The sequence below is a fragment of the Coturnix japonica genome, chromosome 33 (assembly GCF_054131305.1).
Source record: "Coturnix japonica strain WE chromosome 33, WE-NBRP24, whole genome shotgun sequence".
NCBI classification, from domain to species: domain Eukaryota; kingdom Metazoa; phylum Chordata; class Aves; order Galliformes; family Phasianidae; genus Coturnix; species Coturnix japonica.
In genome coordinates, this window is record NC_140695.1 from 2,794,853 (window position 1) to 2,816,360 (window position 21,508).

A 21,508-nucleotide genomic window follows, 5' to 3' on the forward strand; every position below is an offset into this window, starting at 1 on the left:
CCAAAACATTTGACTAAGCTAAGTATGTGCAGTGAGGCTGGAGTGCATGTTGTATGTGCAGCCTTTCATGGCAGGAGAAGCAGGAACTTCTCCTAGTAGTACACTGCCTTTTTACTATGCCTTTATGTTGGAGGCTGCATCTGGATAGGTGAGTCTGCTACTCCCAGTAAGAGACCTGGTAGAGCTGACTATTGCCAGAGCTCAAAGTAAGATAGATATCTGCAAATCACACACAAAGAACAAAGGACTGCGTTGGTGAGCATATTTCCTTTGTGCCTTTGACAGTCACAGTTGTGGCAATGGTAGAGGCCATGAGGAGTCTGTTCAGGAAGCCAGGAGTACTGTTCTGGGTCATGAAAAGGCAGCCAGTGGTTTGACTATCACATGTTTATGTGTTTTGATGTTTCACAGTGGGTTTTAAGTAAAAGGAACTCAGGTTTTGGTTGCCTGCAGGACAGATGTTCTTTTGGGTTCAATATGTTTGCATAGTGACTTGCAACCATGGGACTGGTGTTCAAGGACCCTCTTGGTTCCTTCAGTTCCTAGGTTCTTTCTTGCCTAGATTTGACACTTAGTTTCAACAGAAGAGCTGATATTCTCTAGTGAAGGCTATTAGTTTGGGCACAAGTGGTAACCTAAACCTGTTCCAACCGGTATATAAAGACCTGCAAGATGCTCACATGTCAGTCCCTCAGTCAATACTTTTTCTTTTCTTCCCTCAGAGCCAAAACCTGTGTTTATAAACCAGGAGCAGGTGCAGAAAGAGGTGAGTGCCGCCCTGACAGCAAGTGCCTCCTTCAGCTGTGAAGTAGCACAGGATCCAAGCGAAGTAAAATGGTACAAGGATGGAAGACTGCTTGCCTCCTCCAGAAAGTTCAGAATGGAATCTGTGGGCAAAACACGGCATCTGGTTGTGGAGCAGCTGGAGAAGAAAGATGCTGGAGAATACATCTGCGAGGCTGCTGGCCAGAAGATGACCTTCAAGTTGGAAACAACTGGTGAGCATTCGCTTTGGGAGCACTAAGCAGCTGTTTATGTGGCTTAGAGGAAGAGGAAGTGAGCCATGCCAAAGGGAAGGTGGTGTGGTGCAGGAATGCAGTTGAGATCAAACCCAGCAAACGTTTCCAGATTGATGAGGAAGGGGTCAGAAGAACTCTGGCAATAAGAGGGATCCAGGCTGAGGACGAGGGAGAGTACTTCTGTGAGTCCAGAGATGACAAGAGCAGCATTAGCATCACCCCCAAAGGTATGTCTCTGGAAATGAAGGCTGGCAGTGTGGAAGGATCCTTGGCTTCCCTCATCAGCCATTACAACACTGCAAAGCTGAGTTCATTTGTGTGTTTATGCTGTTCTCTGTGTTAAGAGCCAAGTACAAAATTTCTTTCTCTCAAAATAACTGTGGAACAACTGCTTCTGAAGAGCACAGCAGTTAAGTGGGCAAATCAGCCTTCAAGGCTGGAATTAAGCATCCCAAATGTAAGATGGGATTTTTTTTACCCCTTCTTTGCCTCTTTTCTTCTTGCATCTTTGTAGATGCAAGGAGGATCTCCTCTACAGACAGGGGATGTGAGTGTGAGTTATGGTGATCACTTCCTGCGAGTCATAAAATCTGATGCTTCCAATAAAATCATTGACTCTGTTGGCTCTTTGAAGGTGCTCAAACATAAACGAGCTCATACACTTAGGGACACATCTTTTATGTGCTCCTAAGTGGTTTCTTCTTCTCCATCAGCTCCCAGGGTGGTGAAATTTGTTACGAGCCTCAAACACGTGGCTTCTGAAGAAGGCAAAGAGGCTGTGTTCAAGTGCACTGTTTCTCCCAGTGATGCTGTGGTCACCTGGTTCAGGAATGGTGTCAAGATTGAAGCCAGTAAGAAACTCGTGATCTCACAGAAGGACACCAACCACAGCCTCACCATCACCGATCTGACACTGGAAGATGCAGCTGAAATCTCTGCCAGTGCTGAGGGCGTAGAAAGCACAGCCAATCTCAGAGTCCGAGGTAAGGGGCTGTAATGCCCCATTGATAGGCTGTCACTGGTGCTGTGGTTTGTGGGTTTCATACTGCCTTTCCTCTGGTTATGGTGACGATATGGAATTTTGCTTCCTTAAGTAGGGTTCCCCTGAATGCACTGGCACTGGAACCACCATTTAAATTCTTTATAAAAAAACTGTTTTGTGGATTCTCTGTGTTCTTACTGTTATTTCTTCACATTGATCAGAGGCCTCAGTCTCATTCAAGAAGAAACTGGAGCCTAAAACTGTTGAAGAGAGAGAGACACAGTGACCCTGGAGGTAGAGCTGAGCAAGCCTGCAGAAGTCAAGTGGATGAGGAACAGCATTGTATTGAAGGCCAGTGAAAAAACAGAGATCAAAGCTGAGGGAACAAAGCATATCTTGATAGTTAAGGACATCTCCTTTGCAGACAGGGGCTTTTACTGCTGCAAGAGTCCTGACGACAAGAGGCAAGCCAAGATCAATGTGGAAAGTAAGTGGAATGATTGCAAGGTCTGTAAAGACACTGGATGTGATTTGAACTTGGATTCAGGTCTTCTCTATTATCACAGTGGCTACTGCTAGCCCTACATGCCATGGGGGCAGGGAGACACAGCCCTGGGCTTGGACACCATTGTAATGCTTGAAATAAGGTGAAAGAGAGGGCGGTCTTCCCAGCAGCCCTCAGCCATGTCATTGACATAAGCTCTTAGCTGATTCTCCTCTGGAATTTCTCACTCTGCTGCAGTCTGTTTTTCTTCATCTGTAAGGCTATTAGCAACCTATTCCCTGCTTATCCATCTGTTCTTCTCTACAAAGCATGTCTTTCAAAGCATCTCTTTATAAGCAGTCAGAGTTAAATGAAAAAATAAAAATAAAAACACAACAGTGCATCTATCTATGGATGCTTTCCTTTCAAGTAAGCTAACGGTGTCTCAGCTGTAGCCCTGTACTTCTGTCCTATTTCCTGCATCCTTTTGTCATGTTTGCTACGGAATGGACAAGGACAGAATTGAAGGTCTATCTGATTTTTGTCTACAAAGCCCCTGCCACCAATTGCTGCTGTGTAGGTCATCAACAGGTACTGAAAGGCTTGATAGCAGGCTTTGAGTACATAAAAGGCTCTTAGAAAGTGGAAGCAAACAATCTGTTCTCTGTGCAGAAATAATGGACTTCATTGCAATAACAAAGATGCAAGTTCTACAACAAAAAAGCTTTTTAATGGTTGGATGAGTGGATAAGTCATTTGGAGGGGCTTTGAAGCCTTCACTGTGGGTTTCAGGAAAGGTTAGTGAAATATCTGGGGCACAAAGAGCTGAGCATGTCCTGGAGCAATGGAGAAGGGCTGGATGATTTTTGCGGGTATTTTCAGCCGTAGAATTTTGTGTTCTGGTGGTGTCAGTACATTCTGTCGTACAACATGGACGGGTTGGTTTGTTGCATTGGTTCAGACTTTTGTACTAGGAGCTCAGCAGTGGTTAAAGCTCACACTTCTGCAAAGTAAACAAGCTCCTGCAATTCGTCTCTACTCTGTTTTAGCTGTGGATTAGCTTGACAGTTCCCTTCCATAAGCTTTATGGTTCCCTTCTGTAAGTCTACTTACACAGACTGAGTTGCTTAACTTGAAGTCTTGCTCCAGGATTTTGAGCATATTATTAGCAAAAATATCACAAATAATTTCACCAACAATTCTCCCCACCTATATGTAGCTTTCCTTTTTTTCACTGGCAGGTTTTACACTGGCAGATAGGGTGGGCATGTAGAAACAACCTCACCTTAATTCTCACGAAGCTCTAATTTCTCTGACTGGCCTTTGTTTTGTGATTCTGCATGCATGCCCTGTAGCTAAAGCCTGGATGTCTTCCCCAACACCTTCAGTCTCCCATCCTTACTTCAGTTACTCCATTGCAAATCTCTCTGCTAGTCCAAGAGAGTTTTTATTTTACCCCTGACCTTTAACTGAGTTAGTTCCATTAAGTGGCTGAAGCCCTAAGTGATCCAAGGTGAAGCATGATCCAAACTGGAATTTAGCTAATTGTAGTAGGGAATCCAAGCCTTAATGAGACGAGTTATTTAAAATATGTGTCCTCCATCTAAAACAGCATTGAACTCTTGCCCTGGTTTATGATAGAAGTGAGAGTTTAACAGCAGAAGTCTGAAGTTATGCTCCATATTTCTCATCACTCAAGAGAATATTTGAATATATTAATTTCTTTGGCTGTGTTAGAGCTCATAATGAGGTAAGCTGATGTTCTTTAAATGCTCGGAGTCTAGCAATGTGGGGAAGTGGACTGCTATTTGCTGTTGAGCTTTAGGCTAAGAAGCCTGATATTAGAGAACCGTGGACTTCCCCTTTCACTTCCCCTCTCCTCTCCTTCTTCCTGGACTGATCCCTCATGGTTTGAGAATGATTTCAGAGCAAGGTAAATGAGGAATAGCCATGTGAAAACCTGTTGTTTTATTGCACTATAAAAGACACTTATTCAAAAGACAAGTGTGTGTTCCAAGCTTAAGTTTGCAGGAGATCCTAGAAACAACTCAGATGCTCAAACCTGTAGTCTGGCTGAATATTTTATTGTCAGTTCTGGTCAGGAGGAGATGCTTGAGTAAGACAAATAAAAGGTCATGGGTAAGTTGGTCCTTCTTGTGATATACTTCTAGGCTTTCATCAGGGAAAAGCTTAATTAGTCCAAATAATTATAGCAGAAACCACACCAAGAACATGAGAGTGAAATTTCAAATGACGTGAAGGTAAATTTTACCTCGTTCTGCCATTCCCCAAATGTTTGTTTCCTTATGACAAGAAGAACTTTGCAAAAGTAATTTTTTTTTCAGTCTTGTGTGCAACACAAAAAGGGGTAAAATCTAGGAGGCCACCTGAAATCTTTTTTCCATCTGGAAGGATCGATTTAAGAGCACCCATGGACCTGGTTATGAACAAGATTTCTTCTTTGCAAAGGCTGTTGCTTAATTGGCAGATAGTGTACCTGGGAGAGGAAGAGGGAAGTAACTTGTTTTGGAAGTCCTGATGCTATTCAAGCATTCAAGGCCAGGCTGGATGGGGCTTTGTGCAATCTGGTGTAGAGGGAAGCATCCCTGCCTACAGCAGGGGGTTTGGAACTGGATGATCTCAAAGGTCCCTTCCAACCTAAACCTTTCTCTGATTCCTTTGATGATTCTATTTCTCAGATGCTGGTGTGAAATCTCCAACCTCTCCCCATTGTCTTTCAGTGCGGCAGATGAAGCTGGTGAAAGGTCTGCAGCCCCTGGAATTCCCTGAGAAGGGAACTGTCACCTTTTCGGGGGAGGTGTCCCATGAGGATGTGGAAGGGACTTGGCAGAAGGACGGCGTGCGGCTGAAGCCTGCACCAAATATCACGATGGGTTTCCAGGGGAAGAAACATTCCTTGACACTTTCTTCTGTGACCCTTGAAGATGCAGGACTCATTTCCTTTAAAGCGGAAGGCATTAATTCATCGGGGAGGCTCACTGTGACAGGTATTGGTTGGTGCAAGGTGTGATTATCTGCTCCTGTCCCAGATGACTTGAACAGCAGAACCAGCTTTCCTTCCAGCTGCAAAGAATGTTATGCACTGGGCCATTGCCACCAGAGTATCCCTCAGATATCAAGAGGATTGTTGTAACATGATTGTCCCTAGCACAAGTAATGATAATGTGCTCAAAACAATAGGTTTTTTTGTTGTTAATGACATGTTCTAGTAAGCATGGAGAGTAGGCACTGCCTTTCATTATTCCTTATGCCAGATGCTCCTAGAGACCTAATTCCCAACTAAATCCACATCCTTCTTTCTCCTTCTCAGAACTGCCTGTGAAAATCAGCAAACCATTGGCAGACATTAGCATCACTCAGAAGGACAAGGTCACATTTGAGTGTGAGCTGTCCAGGCCCAAGGTGGACATCAAGTGGTTCAAGGTATGGCATGTAATGGTTTTTTCCTTTCTGACTTCTCTGGAAATGAATGAGAGCCTTTAATTTCACTTCCAAGGGATGCAAGTCTGAGCTTTTGCTTGATAGCTTTTGCACTGCTCACTTTTCTTTATGCTCTTTTACTTGCCCAGATCAGCCCTCTTTGATATTATGTCCTGAGTTCATTTATCAAGTTGAAATGGAAGTTTGTTTTGGGTTTCATGTGAACTCCTGAGGTCTTGCTGCACAAAATATTGTTGGTTGGAGCACAGTCTTGAGCTTCAACTCTAACACAGAAATTCTCAGCCAGGATTTTGTAGCCTTGTTGTGAACTTGGTTTTAGGGTGAAATTTCAGTTTTCTTTGCACGTGACAGTGTGAGAATTTGCTCTGGCCCTTTGTGTACCTCCCCGGTGCTCAGCTGTTCCTTCCCTTACTTGGGGATAATGTCATTTATTCAAGGTGCAAACGAGCTTGTTAACAGTCCTCCGCAGTGCTTTAAGCTGTCATAGGTCAGCCAGAATTTCTGCATGTTCTATAGCCATTCCTACATGTTGAAAACACTGCACTGTGCTTAAGCTTCAACATATGTTCCAGTAAGCACAGTTCCATTAATTCTAGGGGAGTGGGTGAATTAAGCATAGATCTGAAGGCTCCCTTTGCTCAGTGCAGAGATGGAAGGACTCATGGAGATCTGACTTGATATTTTCCCTTGTAGGATTGGAAGGAGCTCCATCAAAGTAAAAAAGTGGGCATTACTTCCCAGGGAAATAAGAGAAGTCTCATTTTTCACAAGTGTGAATATGAAGATCAGGGAACATGCACGTGCCAAGCAGCTGAAGACAAGACATCAGCTACCCTAAAGGTTCGTGGTATGTTTACCTGAATGAGCAAATAAACTGTGTTTTGCACCACAGGAAAAAATGCTTCCTGGGCAGTTTGAGCATTTCTTCGTTAGTCCTTTTGGATACCTTTCTCTTTCTTCTTTATGCTCAAGACAGATTTTCCCTCCTTGTGTTGCACTGGTTAAACCCCAGTTTGTAGCTCATCACCAGGCTCTGAAGCATCAGACTGGTTACTGAACACATGGGTGCCCTGGTAAATGCCACCTGCCAAAGGGACTTCTGAAAGGATGCTTTTTTCTGATTTCCTACTAGATGCTGTCCTCATGTGGCCACTTGGGTTCAGTGTTAGCATGAACATGAACATGTGTCCTGTCCCATGACTTTGGTGAACTCTCATTTTCTCTCTCAGTCTGCAACCAGGTTGCGTTGCAGTTTCAGTACTGGCTGTTTTATGCAGCCATTCCATTTGTTCTGGTTTAGGTTCTTTTTTTTTTTTTTTTTCTTTTCTTTTTTCAGGCATCATTTCTATACAGTAGACAAAGCCAGCTTATTACATTTGATTTACAGTTTTTAGCTTTTGCTGGTAAGCATTTCAGCTCTCGGGCAGTTTTACCGACAGGTTTGAAGAGCTGAAATGGACCAGCCTGGACACGATGGTCTGTTTTTGGTGGTGTAATGAATTTCTGAAGTTAAACTGATAGACCCTGTAAGGTTTTACAGTGTATGACTCACGTCTGGCAGAGCTATCACTGCAAGGAGTGTTTATGTATCTTTAGCATTTGGGGAGGCAAATGGTTGGGGATACTCTTTCATTTGCTTGCGTCTCAGAGTGAATCACCAGTATGTGAACCATCCTTCATCTCCTTTGTATTGCTTTTGTGTGTGTCTGTGTGTGGTTTCCCCTGTGAATTTCATCCTTTCCAGTTATATGGAAGTTCTCTTTTGAGCAGTGAAATTAGATGTTCCATCAGCAGTCATAATGGTAAAGCTGAGTTGCCACGTTATCTGTGTCCTTTCTGTCTGGCGTCTCAATAACTGCTGCTCCACCACAATTTCTGCCTAATACTTCAGCTCCATGGATGCCTCCTTGTGCAAACTGAGAGCCTGGATTTGGTGTGCATAGATCTGGGCTTACATCTGTGCTGGTAAATGCACTAGTGCATGGGCTAAGCAGTCCTGCCTCCTGTGCTGTGGGCATTGAGATGGGGCTCCTACAAGCTGCCCATTGCAAGATATTTAGAAACTAATTGCTGCGGAGGTTTCCATCCTCTTTTCAGACTAACTAAAATTTGGTTAGTGGGATCAAAACAGAAGGGGCAGGGAGGGAGAGCTGACCAAGGACTACTGATGGAACAACTATGAATCCTTGGTTCCTCAGGATTCCCTGCATCAGCAGTTGGCAACAGGAGTAAGGGGGCTCAGGAGGACACTGTAGAGTAGTGTGAAAAATGAGCGAAGGGAGTTACTAATTGATGCCTCTTGGAAAGCAGTCCAAGAGTAGTCCTCTTCATAAACTCTCCCCTTGTGTGTGGTTTTATCTTTATGAGGTGTTCATAACGAGTGATGTGTAGATCTCCCTTATCTCATAATGTCTTTGCCTGCCTGCAGTGAATATGCAGGATACAGGATCATATACGAGCTTCTTTGAATTACTGCTCATGTCAGGAGATAAAATCTGCCTATTCTTTGAACTAACACTGGCGAGGGTTAGTTATTCTGGCTACCAAGAGAATGACACAGCAGACTAAACTTTTTCTTTTCCTTCTTTGTCAAATGCCTTTTCATCCAACGACGTGTCCCATAGAAATTCAGAGCAGTGTTGGCTGAGGGAAGTGGAAATATTTATCTCCTGCGTGTATCTGCCACCCTATTTAGACATGTCCCTCGTGGCAGAGCACAGAGATTGGAGGAGTTGTATTAGGCACAGGAAAAGAGCACAGGGTTGTTTTTTTTTAATATATACAATGTTAAGGTATATATATGATGTTAAGTGTGATGAAGAAAAGGGAGACATTTGAGTTAGCACACTACTCAAGAGTTCAGTCCCCAGCTTTGCCACTTCACTGCTGTACAGTGCTGAGAAAATTACTCCTTACCTCTGAAATTTAGCCATCCAAGTGGTAAAATAGGGATAACAGGTCTTCTTTTAATTAGCTCTTTATTTGCTGTGCGTTAGATCAAGTGCTTAACAAAGCGTCACCATCTAAGTAATCATTCATAGAAGAACTATCACTACTGAGTTAGCCTCTCTCACAGAAACTGTGCTGATCATTATATATATATATAACATATATATATATATAAAATATATTGATCAATATATATATAGATAATATACATATGTATATATATACATATGTATATATATAATGTGTATATATACGTATGTATATATATAATGTGTGTATATACATACATACATACATACATACACACATATATTTGTTTGTTTGTTTTCCTCTTTTTAGAGCTGCCTGAGAGAACTGTGAAGCCTCTGCAAGATAAGATTGCACTTGAAAAGCATCGGGGATTCCTGGAGTGCCAGGTGTCTCGTGCCCATGCTAAAGTGAAGTGGTACAAAAAGGATCTTGAAATTCATCCCAGTGACAAATATGAAATTTTGAGCGATGGCGTGTATCAGAAACTCATCATCAACGATGCGAATTATGAAGATGAGGATACATACACTTGTGATGTTTTTGATGATAAAAGCAGTGCTCATTTCTTTGTTGAAGGTAAAAATAGTAATAATAATAAAATAAAATAAAGGCAGTGGAATGCAGATAGATTTATACAAAAGCCATTCTCGCTTACTTTGAAAACAAAATGCAAATTAAATGAATATTTAAATTCAGAGGGTTTTTTGTTTTCCCAAAGTCCACCGATATTTTTCTTGTTACAATTATAAGGGCAAGAACATCCTGGAAAATGAATTTATCCTAAGTAGAGCCATTACATTTGAGCTACAGGGACCTTTACTAGGAGAAAACTTGTTGTTCAGAGCTAAGTTGCTGTATTTAACCAAAGTAATTATCAATGTCCGTGTTTCATTGAACCTCTATTCCACTTCGTAATGCGAGGAGTTTGATATCGGGATGGGAAGGTCATGGTTTGATTTGGATGTTGGACTGGGAATCAGAAGATCTGGGCTCTCTTCAGGTTGTCAGTCTTATTGTCTGACTTCATAACAACATTCCTTTGTTTCTACTATTTTTTTAATGATGTTTTAAGGCATTTTGAGCTGATAGGTGTAGTGTTCATGTGCAGTAATGCTGACGTGAGTAAGTAGGGTGATAATGTAAGGGTTTTTTACATTCCTTCTAAATCTCTGCTTTCTCTTGTTCCATCCTTCTTAAAGAGCAATCCATTAATCTACTAAAGGAGATGTGTGATGAGGATGTGACTGAGCCTGAAGAAGCCAAATTTGACTGCGAGATATCCATTCCTTCTGTGAAACTTCCCAAGTGGTATCTACGTGGGGAAGTCTTACAGGCTGGCATAACCTTTATTATGCAGCAAGAAGGCACCATCCACCAGCTGACCATACCGAAAATACCACTGATATGACAGGCACCATTCAGTTCTCAATTGGCAGATCCAAATCCACAGCCAATCTGCTTGTTAGAGGTAACATATCCTGGCTTGGTTTACATCATGAAGATGAAGAATTAATTAATGTCCAGTCTTCCTTCACTGGGGTCGTTGAAATATTGTGTGTGTGTCTGGAGGGTCTGCTCCATTTCCAGTTCAAAGTCGTTGGACACTAAATGAGACAGCTGCATCTCAGTAAAATATGTGTTTGAATAGTTGTGATGTGCTTACTATTCAGATCTAAAGAGCTGTGGTTTTGTCCTTGGCTATTCCAAAGAAGTCAAATCAGGTGAAATTAATTGTATTTCTGAAGTAGACAAGTTTAAGTTTGGTAGCACCTAAATTTGATGCAGTTTGTCATTGATTTCATCTGAAAGAAACTTCCAGGCTTTTTATCAGCTGTTTTCCCGTTGCAGCGTAAGAGTCTCCATTCACATCCTAAAGTACTTGTTATATTTTCAACTCACTCTTATTTGAATAAAAGCCTTAACTGGGAGCAGTTTAATAAGCACAGAACAAGAGCTGGACCTTGCATTTCGTAGATAATATACAGTATTACTTTATAGAAATGTAGTGAATGGCATTCCCTATAGGCAATTGTTTGTTTTATCTTTAGAGTGGTTCAAACAACCATTGTGAAGATGAAATTAATTGGGATGGAATACACACAAGAGACTTTCCTCTTCTTCCAATTGTCCTCATCCTTCCTTCTCTTCCACCCCTGCTTTGCAGATTACCATATACAAATCACCAGGAAGTTGGAGGACAAGACAGCTTTGGAACATCATTCTGTCATCCTGTCCTGTGACTTCAGGCCTTCTCAAAGGTTGTGAAATGTTTCAAGGGCCACACACCCATCGAGCCCTCTGAGAAATACAAGATCAAGAGGGATAAGCATTCAGCAGAGCTCAAGATTCTGATGCTGAAGCCCGATGATGCTGGTGTGTACAAGTGCAAGGCAGGAATTGCAGAGACTGAGGCCACGCTGACAGCTGAAGGTATGAGCAGGGAGGGTGGCCTCTTCCATGTCCTATTTCACCTCAGATTTCTCTTGGTTGATTTCTGCCGTTCTCTCCTGCTAACTTTATAAATGTATAATCTTCACTGAGAAGATTACACAAAGATCATCTAGTCTAACCATTCTACCACATCCCAGTATGCGTTAGTAGTGTCACATACGTAGTGACAGCGCTGCTTCTAGCCTCAAAATACAAAGAGATGTACTCTCCTGATGTAGCAGACTTTGTTTATATTACTGATAATACCTACAGCAGTGCTGATGTTAGAGAAATGGAGATCACGATTCTGAAAGAACTGAACTTTGATTTGGGACGGCCTCTTCCACTTCACTTCTTAAGAAGAGCATCAAAAGCTGGGGAGGCGGATGCTGAGCAACATACACTAGCAAAATACCTCATGGAACTGACGCTGATAGACTAGTGGTAACAGTTCACCTTGTTTCCCCACAGCCCGCAATGTAGAAGTAACGAAGCACCTGCAGGATGTGGAAATTGAAGAAGAGAGCTCTGCTGTCTTCTCCTGCGAGCTGTCCCATGATGACGAGGATGTGGAATGGTTCCTGAATGGCAACCTCCTTTACACCAACAATTACAATGAAATCAAGAACGCTGGCAATTGCTGCACACTGACAATGAAGCAGGTTAAGCCTGAGGATGCTGGCACAGTGACAGTGAAGTCAGACAAGGTGTCAGAAGGCGCACCTGAAGGTGATAGGTGGGTCTGATCACAGCCCTCCTGGATGCAAGAGATGCTAAGGAGCTCCAGTTCATTCTGTTGTGCAGCAGTCCTGCTTCTAAAGCTCACCTCTCTGGGGTGACAAGTCATCAGGGGCTTTCTTCCAGTGGAAGGTTCCATTGCAGCAGATATCAACGAAGGAGGATGGTTTTGGTGTCCTGCCAAAGCATTCCATTGCTTTTTATCATCGTTTTACTTAACACAAGGAGAGTTACAAGAGCAATTTCTTTTACTGCTTCAGTAACATGCAGTGTCAATGCTGTTGCCCCAAGGATTTATGACTGCAGGGAGAGATCATTCAGTGTGTGTTTTGCCTCTGGAATGACTAATGACCAGGCTGTGAGCAACCCGATCTAGCTGAGTGTCCCTGTTTATTGCAGGGGAGCTGGGCTAGATGGCCTTTAAGGGTCTCTTCCAATTCTAAGGATACTGTGATTCTAATCTGCTCTCCCCAGCAATTAAGCTCTTTTATTCTATGCGCTCAGAGTTTGAAGGATTTCCTCTTTCTCCTTTCCTTTGCATTTGGTGGATGTTTTTTCCCCAGTATAAACATTTGATGTGTGAAATAGAAGACAGATAAAAGGAGTCAATAAAAGAGGAAAATCAAAAGTGTTCAGCAGCTTATCCTCTTAATCCTGTGGCCTGCTGTATGAGCTCTGCTCCATGTGAGGGCAATGCCAGCTCTCCAGCTTTAGAAGAGCTGCATCCCAATAACTTCATATGATATCAGTCCCACCCACAGCAATGCAGGCTGTCCCTCCTGTTCCCTGTATTCTCCTACTGATTAGTTCAGAATTCCTTAAAGCGCATTCTGTCAAGAGACATGAAACCGCTTTAGGTTCTATATTGGTGTTGTCAGTACTGGTAAAGATTTATTGATCTCTCCTTAAAAAGCTGAAAGCAACTGGAAATGTCTCAACTTCTGTATCACGTTGTTCTGTTTTGGCTGTTTAATTGCAGTGAGGAAAAAGGACGGTGATGTGCTCACTTCTGGCAACAAGTATGAGCTGGTACAGTCTGGGAAGACCCTATGTCTCCTTCTGCATGACCTCGAGAAGCCAGATGCAGGTTTCTATACCTGTGATATTGGCACTGATGTTGCCAAGTCAAATGTCGGCGTTCAGGGTAAGTACTGTGGAAAGTAAAGGAGTGCTAAAAGCACATTCAGTGTGGTCACTATGTCTTACACCTATTCCCCCACGAGCCTTAATAGTTTCTACAATAGAAGTGTATTACTGCAATGTAGCGCAGTGATGTCTGGAAAATTCCCATTGCTTTTGATGTAAATGTATCTCCTTTTGTCATGAAAATCACCAAACATGTCAAGAATGTCCTGGAAATGTTTCCTTTCTAAACATCCCTAAAATGGAGAAATGGTTTGAACACCAGTAGGGGTAGGATGGTAACAAAAGAGCTAATAGAAACAGTTAATTTCTTGTCATAGGCAAAACCCTTTTTCTCACCCAGCTTCCTAGAGTTGTCCTCTCTGTTAGGTTTTTCCCTCTGTAGCTCATTGAATCTTCATTGTGCTCCATGGACTGAGCTGCTCTCCTTGTAGTTCTTCCAGAGCAAAGCCAAGAGATTCACGTCTCTTTTTTTTATAGCTTTCTGGTAATTCTGAGTGGAGAATGTCTTAGAGAATACATCAGTGAGGAACGCAGCCATGTTCTGCAAATCCTGAGTTAAAACACCAGTCCTGCTACTCACGTCAGTCACAAATGCCTTTTCTCCATATAAACCTCATACTAACCTATCTCTTATCTTCCAGAGCTGAATATTGGCATTAGCAAACGGCTGAAAAACACTGAAATCCAGGAGGGAGAAGATTGTACTTTTGAATGCATTCTGTCCCATGAAAGCATTGATGAGTTCAACTGGACACTGAATGGAAGCAGAGTGGAAAGCGGTGGGCGATTTAAAGCTTCTAACGTGGGTTGGTAAGAGACTCTCCTTATCAAAAGTGTGACTCCTACTGATGCTGGGGAAGTCGTTTTTATTGCCCGTGGTCTAACCTCCAAAGCCTCTCTGTCTGTGAAAGGTAATGAGATGGGAGAGATTCTGGGGTCTGATTCCTTCAACTGTCTTCTGATAAGATTGTCATGAGAGCTAACTCATAATATGGTTAAAGTGAATAGCAACCTTCTACTTGAACCTTGAAGCACTGAGAATTTCTCTTAAAAATATGTAAAAGGAGGAACCATTTTACACAAATGTGAGAACTACCCAAAGCGCTGGGGTAGTGTTGGAAATGGGCATCTCACTACAGCTTGTTCCATTAACAGTAAATTAGGAATGATCTGTTGAGGGAACTGTGGGAGCAAATATCCTCTAAGTATAAGCTGAAGGGATGGCCTTCACATCATCTAGCTGTACAACAAATTCCTATCTAGAACATGTGCATCTGAGAGCATCATCCGAGGCTCCCAATGTGATGAGTGGAGAGAAGAAAGAGGCAGTTTTCAGTCATGGTTCATCATCCTCAATGGGGTAGATTTAAGAGAGAATAAATGGTGCCTTGAATTCTATTGTCTGTACTTTGCAGATTACTGCTGGCTGTAGGATGGCGTCTGTTGCAAGTGCCTCTCTAACTTATGTCCAGCATGTAGATGCGTGTATTTTGAGAGAGGCATCCTACCCTAAGTGTATGTTACTCAAAAAGCATGTTTTCTTTCAGAAAAACCTACTGAGGTAACAACACAGCTGGAGGATAAGACAGCAGCAGCAGGGCAGGACATCAGCCTGAGCCGTGAGCTGTCGAAACCAGATGTGAACATCAGGTGGTACAAGGATGGCAAAGCAATCAGAAAAAGCCAGAAGTACGACTTGCAGCAGGAGGGAACTGGGGCCATTCTGATCATCCATGATTCTACTGCCAAGGACAGCAGGGAGTACACCTGTGAGACAGAGGACTCTGAAACAAAAGCCAGGGTTACTGCAAGGTGAGTTGAAAAGCACACTGGGGATGGCATGTAGAGAAGTCGAGGTAAATATCTGCAGCCTGTGGGTGATGTTTTTCTCTTCTGTTTCCTTGAGCAGGATCAATTCTTAGTTTTCAGAAAATATGATGGATTAAAATCTTTTCCTTAAAATAATCTGGAAACTGAATGATTCTCCAGTGTGATGTGGATCTGGGCAGCCTGGTCTGGTGGTTGGTGACCCCTTGGCAGGGGCTTTAAAACTAGATGATTTTTGAGGTCCTTTTCAACCCAGGCCATTCTATGATTCTGTGATCATTCTATGATTCTATGATCTTGGGTGTTAGTGAGCCAAGAAAATATGGCAATCTGAATTAGTCTATATTGAATATGTGTAATCTAAACTATATGCAGTTGATCAGATGAGATCCTACCAGCGCATGTATAATGGTATTAAACTTTCCAGATATCTTCTGGAATGATCAAGCCTATGTAAATGGGTGGACTCTGTGGACTTCTTAGATTCTTTGCATCTCTATGTGATGTTCTAGAAGTGAGGGCAAAGGAGATTCAGGACACCTCTGTATGCTTGAGACTTGTTCGGGTAACAAATCCCTTTGTCCCACACCCTCATCCCCCTCTTTTCCTTCCAGAAAAACCTAATTACTTTATCAAGGAACTTTCAGATCTGAAAACTGAAGAAAGTGGAACTACAATTTTTTCATTTCAGTGCGAGAAATGCTCATACACCGTCATATGGAGGAAAGGCATTGCTGAGCTCAGGCCTGGCAGGAAATACGAGATGGCACAGAAAGGACGAGACCTGCAGCTGAGCATAAGAAATCTGGAGAAAAGTGACAGTGACGTGTACACCTGTGACATTGGTGATGCCCAGTCCAGAGCCAAGCTGGTTGTACAAGGTATGTGTGAGAGCCATATGACTGCGCATCCTGTTTCTCCACTCCCAAGACATTATCCTGGTAGAATTTGTACATTTATGGCAGGTCTTTGGGGCTGCAGCTGTCTGGCCTGAATAGCGGTTCACAAGCCATGCACAGAGCGAGCTGCATGGAAAGGGAAAGAACTACCAACTAGAGCAGTGCCATTGAGAACTTTATGTATCATTTAAAAACCAAAAATGCTGATGTACGGTGAGGCTGGTGACCCAGAAATCAGTGTGAACTTTCTATCTCTGACCTTTCTGAGTTAAAAATAGTTCTCTAAAGTTCTAGGCAAAAATTCCCTGATGCAGCATTCTGGGTAGTTGTCACGGTTTAAACAAAAATTTACCTGTGTTCGTGACAGGGGGGCCACAGGCAAGCGAGGTGCTAGAAGGAGCTGAACCTCAGTCCCAGCTACTTCAGAAGCAGCCCGAACCCCCTCATACACGGCTAAGATCTCCTTCTCAGTTTAAGCATAGCGCTCCTCAGACCCTTTATATGCTCGACTCCGAAATCCCAGGGGTCGGCCTTGGGTCTCTCCTGAAGCTCTTTGCCACAAACTCCAAGTGGAACCTTTTTCTCCAGCAGCAGTGTAGATTATGTTTTTCACATCCTGTCCCGTCCGTACTGGCCCCAAGGCCACGGCATGGGCTATCTCTTGTTTTATCTGCTCAAAAGCCTGCTGCTGCTTAGGACCCCATGAGAAATTATTCTTCTTCCACGTTACCTGATAGAGGGGGCTCACTATGTGGCTGTAGTTTGGGACATGCATTCTCCAAAAGCCCACTACTCCCAGAAAAGATTGGGTCTCTGTCTTGTTGGTGGGCGGAGACATAGCAGTGATTTTGTCAGTCACATCTGCTGGGATGTGTCGATGCCCATCTTGCCGTTTTACACCTAAAAACTGGATTTCCTGGGCAGGCCCCTTCACCTTGCTGCGCTTAATGGCAAAACCAGCTTGCAAAAGAATTTGGATTATCTGTTTTCCTTTCTTGAAAACCTCTGCTGCTGTATGGCCCCACACGACAATATCATCAATATACTGCAAGTGTTCGGGAGCATTACCCTGTTCCAAGACAGCTTGGATCAACCAATGGAAATGGTTGGGCTGTGCTTCCACCCTTGAGGTAAACAGTTCCAGGTATACTGAACAGCTCTCCAGGTAAAAGCAAACTGTGACCTACATTTTGCAGCCAATGGGATGGAAAAGTAGGCATTAGCAATGTCAATGATGGCAAACCACCTTGCTTCTTTTGACTCCAGTTCATACTGGAGTTCTATCATGTCTGGTACAGCAGCACTCAATGGAGGTGTGAATTCATTCAGGCCACGGTAATCCAGCGTCAGCCTCCATTCTCCATTGGCTTTACGCACTGGCCATATGGGGCTGTTAAAAGGCGAGTGAGTTTTGCTAATCAATCCCTGATTCTCTAATTGGCGAATTAGCTTGTGAATGAGGAGCAATGAGTCCCTATTGGTGCGGAACTGCTGTCTTGTACCACTTTGGTGGCAATTGGTACCACTTGGTCTTTTACCTGGAGCAACCCCACAGCAGAAGGATCATCTGACAGACCAGGTAAAGCTGACAGCTGCTTAACACAGTTTGTGTTAACAGCAGCTATCCCAAAGGCCCATCGATAGCCCTTGGGATCCTTAAAATATCTCATCCTAAGGTCATCAATACCCAAAATACATGGAGCCTCTGGACCAGTCACAGTAGGGTGTTTTTGCCAGTTTTTACCATTGAGGCTTATTTCGGCCTCCAACATAGTCAATTCTTGGGAACCCCCAGTCACTCCATGGATATATATTGGTTGTGTCCCTTGGTGACTTGAGGGCATTAGGGTGCATTGTGCGCCAGTGTCCACCAAGGCTTTATATTTCTGTGGTTGAGATGTGCCAGGCCACCTAATCCACACAGCCCAGTATACTCTATTGTCCCTTTCCCCGCCCAGGCTGTAGTCAGGGCCCCTCTATTGGTTACCTCAATGGCTTGCAGCAACTGGAACTTCCCCCCTTTTGGGGCATGTAGCCCTGTCTTTCATGTCTCATGTCCAGTTCCACATGTTGTTTGAAGCACCATCTTAGAGGCAGCCTTTATTTCTCCAGCCCACCACTCTCTTGTACCACGAGAGCTCTCCTGCTTCTCGCTGTGAAGTGAGACCAAATGGAAGGCCCTGCAGAAGTCTGGGTAGGTGATGTCAGTTGCTGTTCCTTTCCCCAACTGGTGCTGGGAAAAGAAGGGAATGGGACTGGGAGACATCCCGGCGGTGGGATCCTGCCTAAGCAGAACTGAATGGCTGTTCTGATCCATGTATTTTAACCTGAGTGAATCTGACACTAATGAGGGAGGTGAGGGACCTGTGGGAAGAAAATGTATGTGCCGCAGTTTGTGGTGCAAGGTGTTCTAGGAGCTGCTGGTAAGAGTGCCCAGAAGTCTTCCTTTTTTGACGGGGAGAGGATTAACAAGGTTATTTTAATGAATCTATTTCCTTTCTGTTCATCTTTCATACTACCTCTCAAAAAACTGTCTGTGGATTCTGTCATAGTTTTGTGCTGTTGCTGTCAATATTCTACATCATAACATCATGTGCAGTATGAATCATTAATTGAGGGTATAAATAGTGGAATCATGTACAAAGGAAAAAGGGTTAAAGAGAAAGTAAATTTTTGTGTGGATTCTATGCATTCTCAAGTAGTAGTTCTTGCTAAAGAGAATTCGTGTGCACTCTGTGCTTTCATCTGCACAAAGGATCTTGTAATCATCTCTGTCTGTGTTTCTTTTAGACCCAGAGATGGAGCAGAGAGGAACACAGACTTGGGTGAATCTTCATTCAGGAGCAGGGACACGTCATGCTCATCTGAGGTGTCTGGCTGACAGCAAGAGCAGAGAGGTAAGTTTCATAGGGTCGCGTGCCCATTTTATTTTATTTTTCATTCATGATGCATAGAGGCGTTCCCCAGACAAAGTGAGCATTTCTCAACTGGACTTTCTAGAAATGAGCTAGGCAGTGAAAATGGGTTTGAAGCATTCCTAAGAGCCCCGCAAGAGAATGCTGAGAGTTAATCTGGCACCCTCCTTTGGAAACGTCCGTTGTCTGTCAGCTCTTCAGCTGTGCCCTAACACCTCCCATTGCGCTGCCACACCAGGATAGAATTCCAAGCCCACACTGAGTCCTGGAATGTTGTGGTGCCGTGTTGGAATCAGACGTGACCACGTGGTCTTGGCTCCCCGCCTTGTGGGGGGTCATGGTGGACCAGGCTGTTGGCCGTTGGTGATGTCATAAGCGTCTGGAATGAGGGGAGGAGCGGTGCGTTCTGCGTTCCTTTGTGGGTGAGCTAGTGGTCGGAGTGGTTGCTTGATTTGTTGTTCTTGTGCGTTTAGTGTCGTTAGTGCCGTTAGTTAGTGCCGTTAGTTAGTGCCGTTAGTTAGTGTTGTTATTTAGTGTTGTTAGTTAGTGTTGTTAGTTAGTGTTGTTAGTTAGTGTTGTTAGTTAGTGTTGTTAGTGTTGTTAGTTAGTGCCTTTAGTTAGTGCCGTTAGTTAGTGCCGTTAGTTAGTGCCGTTAGTTAGTGCCGTTAGTTAGTGCCTTTAGTTAGTGCTTTTAGTTAGTATTTTTAGTTAGTGCCGTTAGTTAGTGCCTTTAATTAGTGCTTTTAGTTAGTATTTTTAGTTAGTGCCTTTAGTTAGTTCCTTTAGTTAGTGTCTTTATTGCCTTTTTCTTCTCACCGTCGTGCGCAGCAGCTTGTAGGTAAGCTGAGCTGGCGTGGGATGGATGGGTGGGCAGTGAGGTGTTGAGAACTGCTGGCTGTCGGAGCTCACAGCACCGTATTGCTTACTCTTGACCATCAGACATAATTTTCCCCTGGTACACACGTTCCAAAGGGGGTATCCGTAAAGTTGGCACCTGTCCCGTGCTTCTTCCATTGTCTTTGCTCAGTAGTGGAAGCATTGTAAAGTTGCTGGGCGGACAGGCATCACGTAGCCTGAGACTCAGCATGTCTTGCAGCAAGTGGATGGGACGGTTGTGCTGTGTGTGTTATTCCATGACTGTCTTAGCCCTGCTCACTGACCTGCTCTTTCTCTCTCCTCTCCTCACCCTCCGCCCACTGCCTCGGTGCAGCTTTTGCTCTCATTCCATCCGAGCAAAGCGACAACTGCTGCAGATAGCTTGAGGTGATCTCACTGCCAGGTACGTGCCATGATTTGTCCCCCCACATGGTTTTGCCGCATGGTATGTGAATGTAGTTCTGAAGAAGTCTGTCCATACTGTGCTGTGTGAATAGAGAAAACAGAAGTGTGTTTCTGCTCTGTTCCAGCTCTTCACACTTGCTGTTATGGGTGCTGCGTGCAGTGAGATCAGCCGTGAGCCTGAGGTGGCGGCGACGGAGGTACAGTATGAAGCTCTGGCCGGTCTTTGTTCCCTGTATTGAACCATTAGAAGGAGCTGCAGATGTACTCTCCTGCAGGAAAGAATGGGCCAAAAAGGGCCTGGCCACCTGTCTGTGCCAGTGCCATTGCTGATTAGTCTGGGTAGAGAGAGATGCATCTTTGCATGTCCTGGCAATGCACACCAGGAAGGGAAATAACTGTGATGAGAAGTGCAGCTCCTTCTGAAGTGCTCCTGATAAGGACGGAGCGCATTTGCTGCAGCTTTCTTTGCAGATGTGCTCCTCACCTTGAAATCCTCCTGATTTGTCCTCAGCTCCTGACCACGGCCTGTGCTCTGTTTTGCAGGCTGATAACATGCGGAAGCCGCAGCTGGTGCGTGCTATGTCATCTTTAAACGTACCAGCGATTGCGGCAGCCCATGTTATTAGGAGCCACGTCGCCCAGGGGCCGGATGAGCTCTCTCTGGAGGTAAGCAGTTCCAGGCGTTCCTTGTTGTTGTGCACAGAATTAGTATAGAGTGTGAACGCCTCGGGAATACTCTCATATTTTGTGTCGTAGAAGAAGGCTTTTCTTTTAGCTGTGCTGAAGCTGGGATTGATGTTTCAATCTTTTGCAGGTTGGAGACATCGTGTGCATTGTTGATATGCCACCAAAGGAGATGAGCCCCTGGTGGAGAGGCAAGCGTGGCTTTGAGGTAGGCACACATTTTTGACTAGAGAGCACAGCTTCAGTAGTGTCTAGAATCTCCGGTTGGAGCTGCTCTGCCTGCACAGGATGGCTTCTGGATGCAAACAGTTGCCCTGTGTCGGTGTCAGAGGACCTTTCCTTTGGCTCTGGGCTTGGGCTAATGCCCACCTGTCTTTTTGTTCTTATTACAGGTTGGTTTTTTCCCTGGTGAGTGCGTGGAACTCATCAGGGGAAAACTGCCCGAGTCCATCCTACATTCATTGCCAAAGCCAGGTGCGTATTTTACATTTGACAATGCGGGTTAGTAAAATGGGGTCTGAACGTGGCTTTCAGGGGGTTCATTAATGCCCGAGTTGAGCAAGCTTAGAAAGAGAACTGCATTAAGCTCCTTGGGCACCTCCAGGGATGGGGAAAATCCGTTCTTGTGTGTCCTTGTTGGGAACATGCTTTCTGTTGTTACG

General features: G+C 44.0%; 1 protein-coding gene, 1 long non-coding RNA gene and 2 pseudogenes across 2 annotated transcripts; all 4 read left to right on the plus strand.

Annotated features, from left to right (window-relative positions):
- The first annotated feature begins 672 nt into the window (after nt 1-672).
- Nucleotides 673-5,923, plus strand: LOC146755373 (obscurin-like; annotated as a pseudogene).
- Nucleotides 5,924-6,643: 720 nt separating this feature from the next.
- On the plus strand, nt 6,644-11,798 carry LOC146755374 (obscurin-like; annotated as a pseudogene).
- Nucleotides 11,799-14,885: 3,087 nt separating this feature from the next.
- LOC146755375 (obscurin-like) lies at nt 14,886-18,920 on the plus strand. The gene is made up of 3 exons (XM_085525695.1): nt 14,886-15,052; nt 15,682-15,948; nt 18,757-18,920. Exons 1-3 carry the CDS (start codon nt 14,974-14,976, stop codon nt 18,918-18,920), a joined length of 510 nt encoding a protein of 169 aa, XP_085381821.1. The 5' UTR covers nt 14,886-14,973.
- A 751-nt stretch (nt 18,921-19,671) lies between these two features.
- Nucleotides 19,672-20,354, plus strand: LOC146755376 (uncharacterized). The gene is made up of 3 exons (XR_014938163.1): nt 19,672-19,719; nt 20,092-20,160; nt 20,288-20,354. It is a non-coding gene; the product is annotated as an uncharacterized LOC146755376 (long non-coding RNA).
- The last annotated feature ends 1,154 nt before the right edge of the window (nt 20,355-21,508 follow it).

Excerpts from the sequence above, each read along its gene's own strand:
- LOC146755375 (XM_085525695.1), top strand. The coding sequence starts at position 14,974 with ATGATTCTACTGCCAAGGACAGCAGGGAGTACACCTGTGAGACAGAGG. Across the intron at positions 15,053-15,681 it reads AAAGCCAGGGTTACTGCAAG|AAAAACCTAATTACTTTATC; the intron begins GTGAGTTGAAAA and ends TTTTCCTTCCAG. Across the intron at positions 15,949-18,756 it reads AGCCAAGCTGGTTGTACAAG|ACCCAGAGATGGAGCAGAGA; the intron begins GTATGTGTGAGA and ends TGTTTCTTTTAG.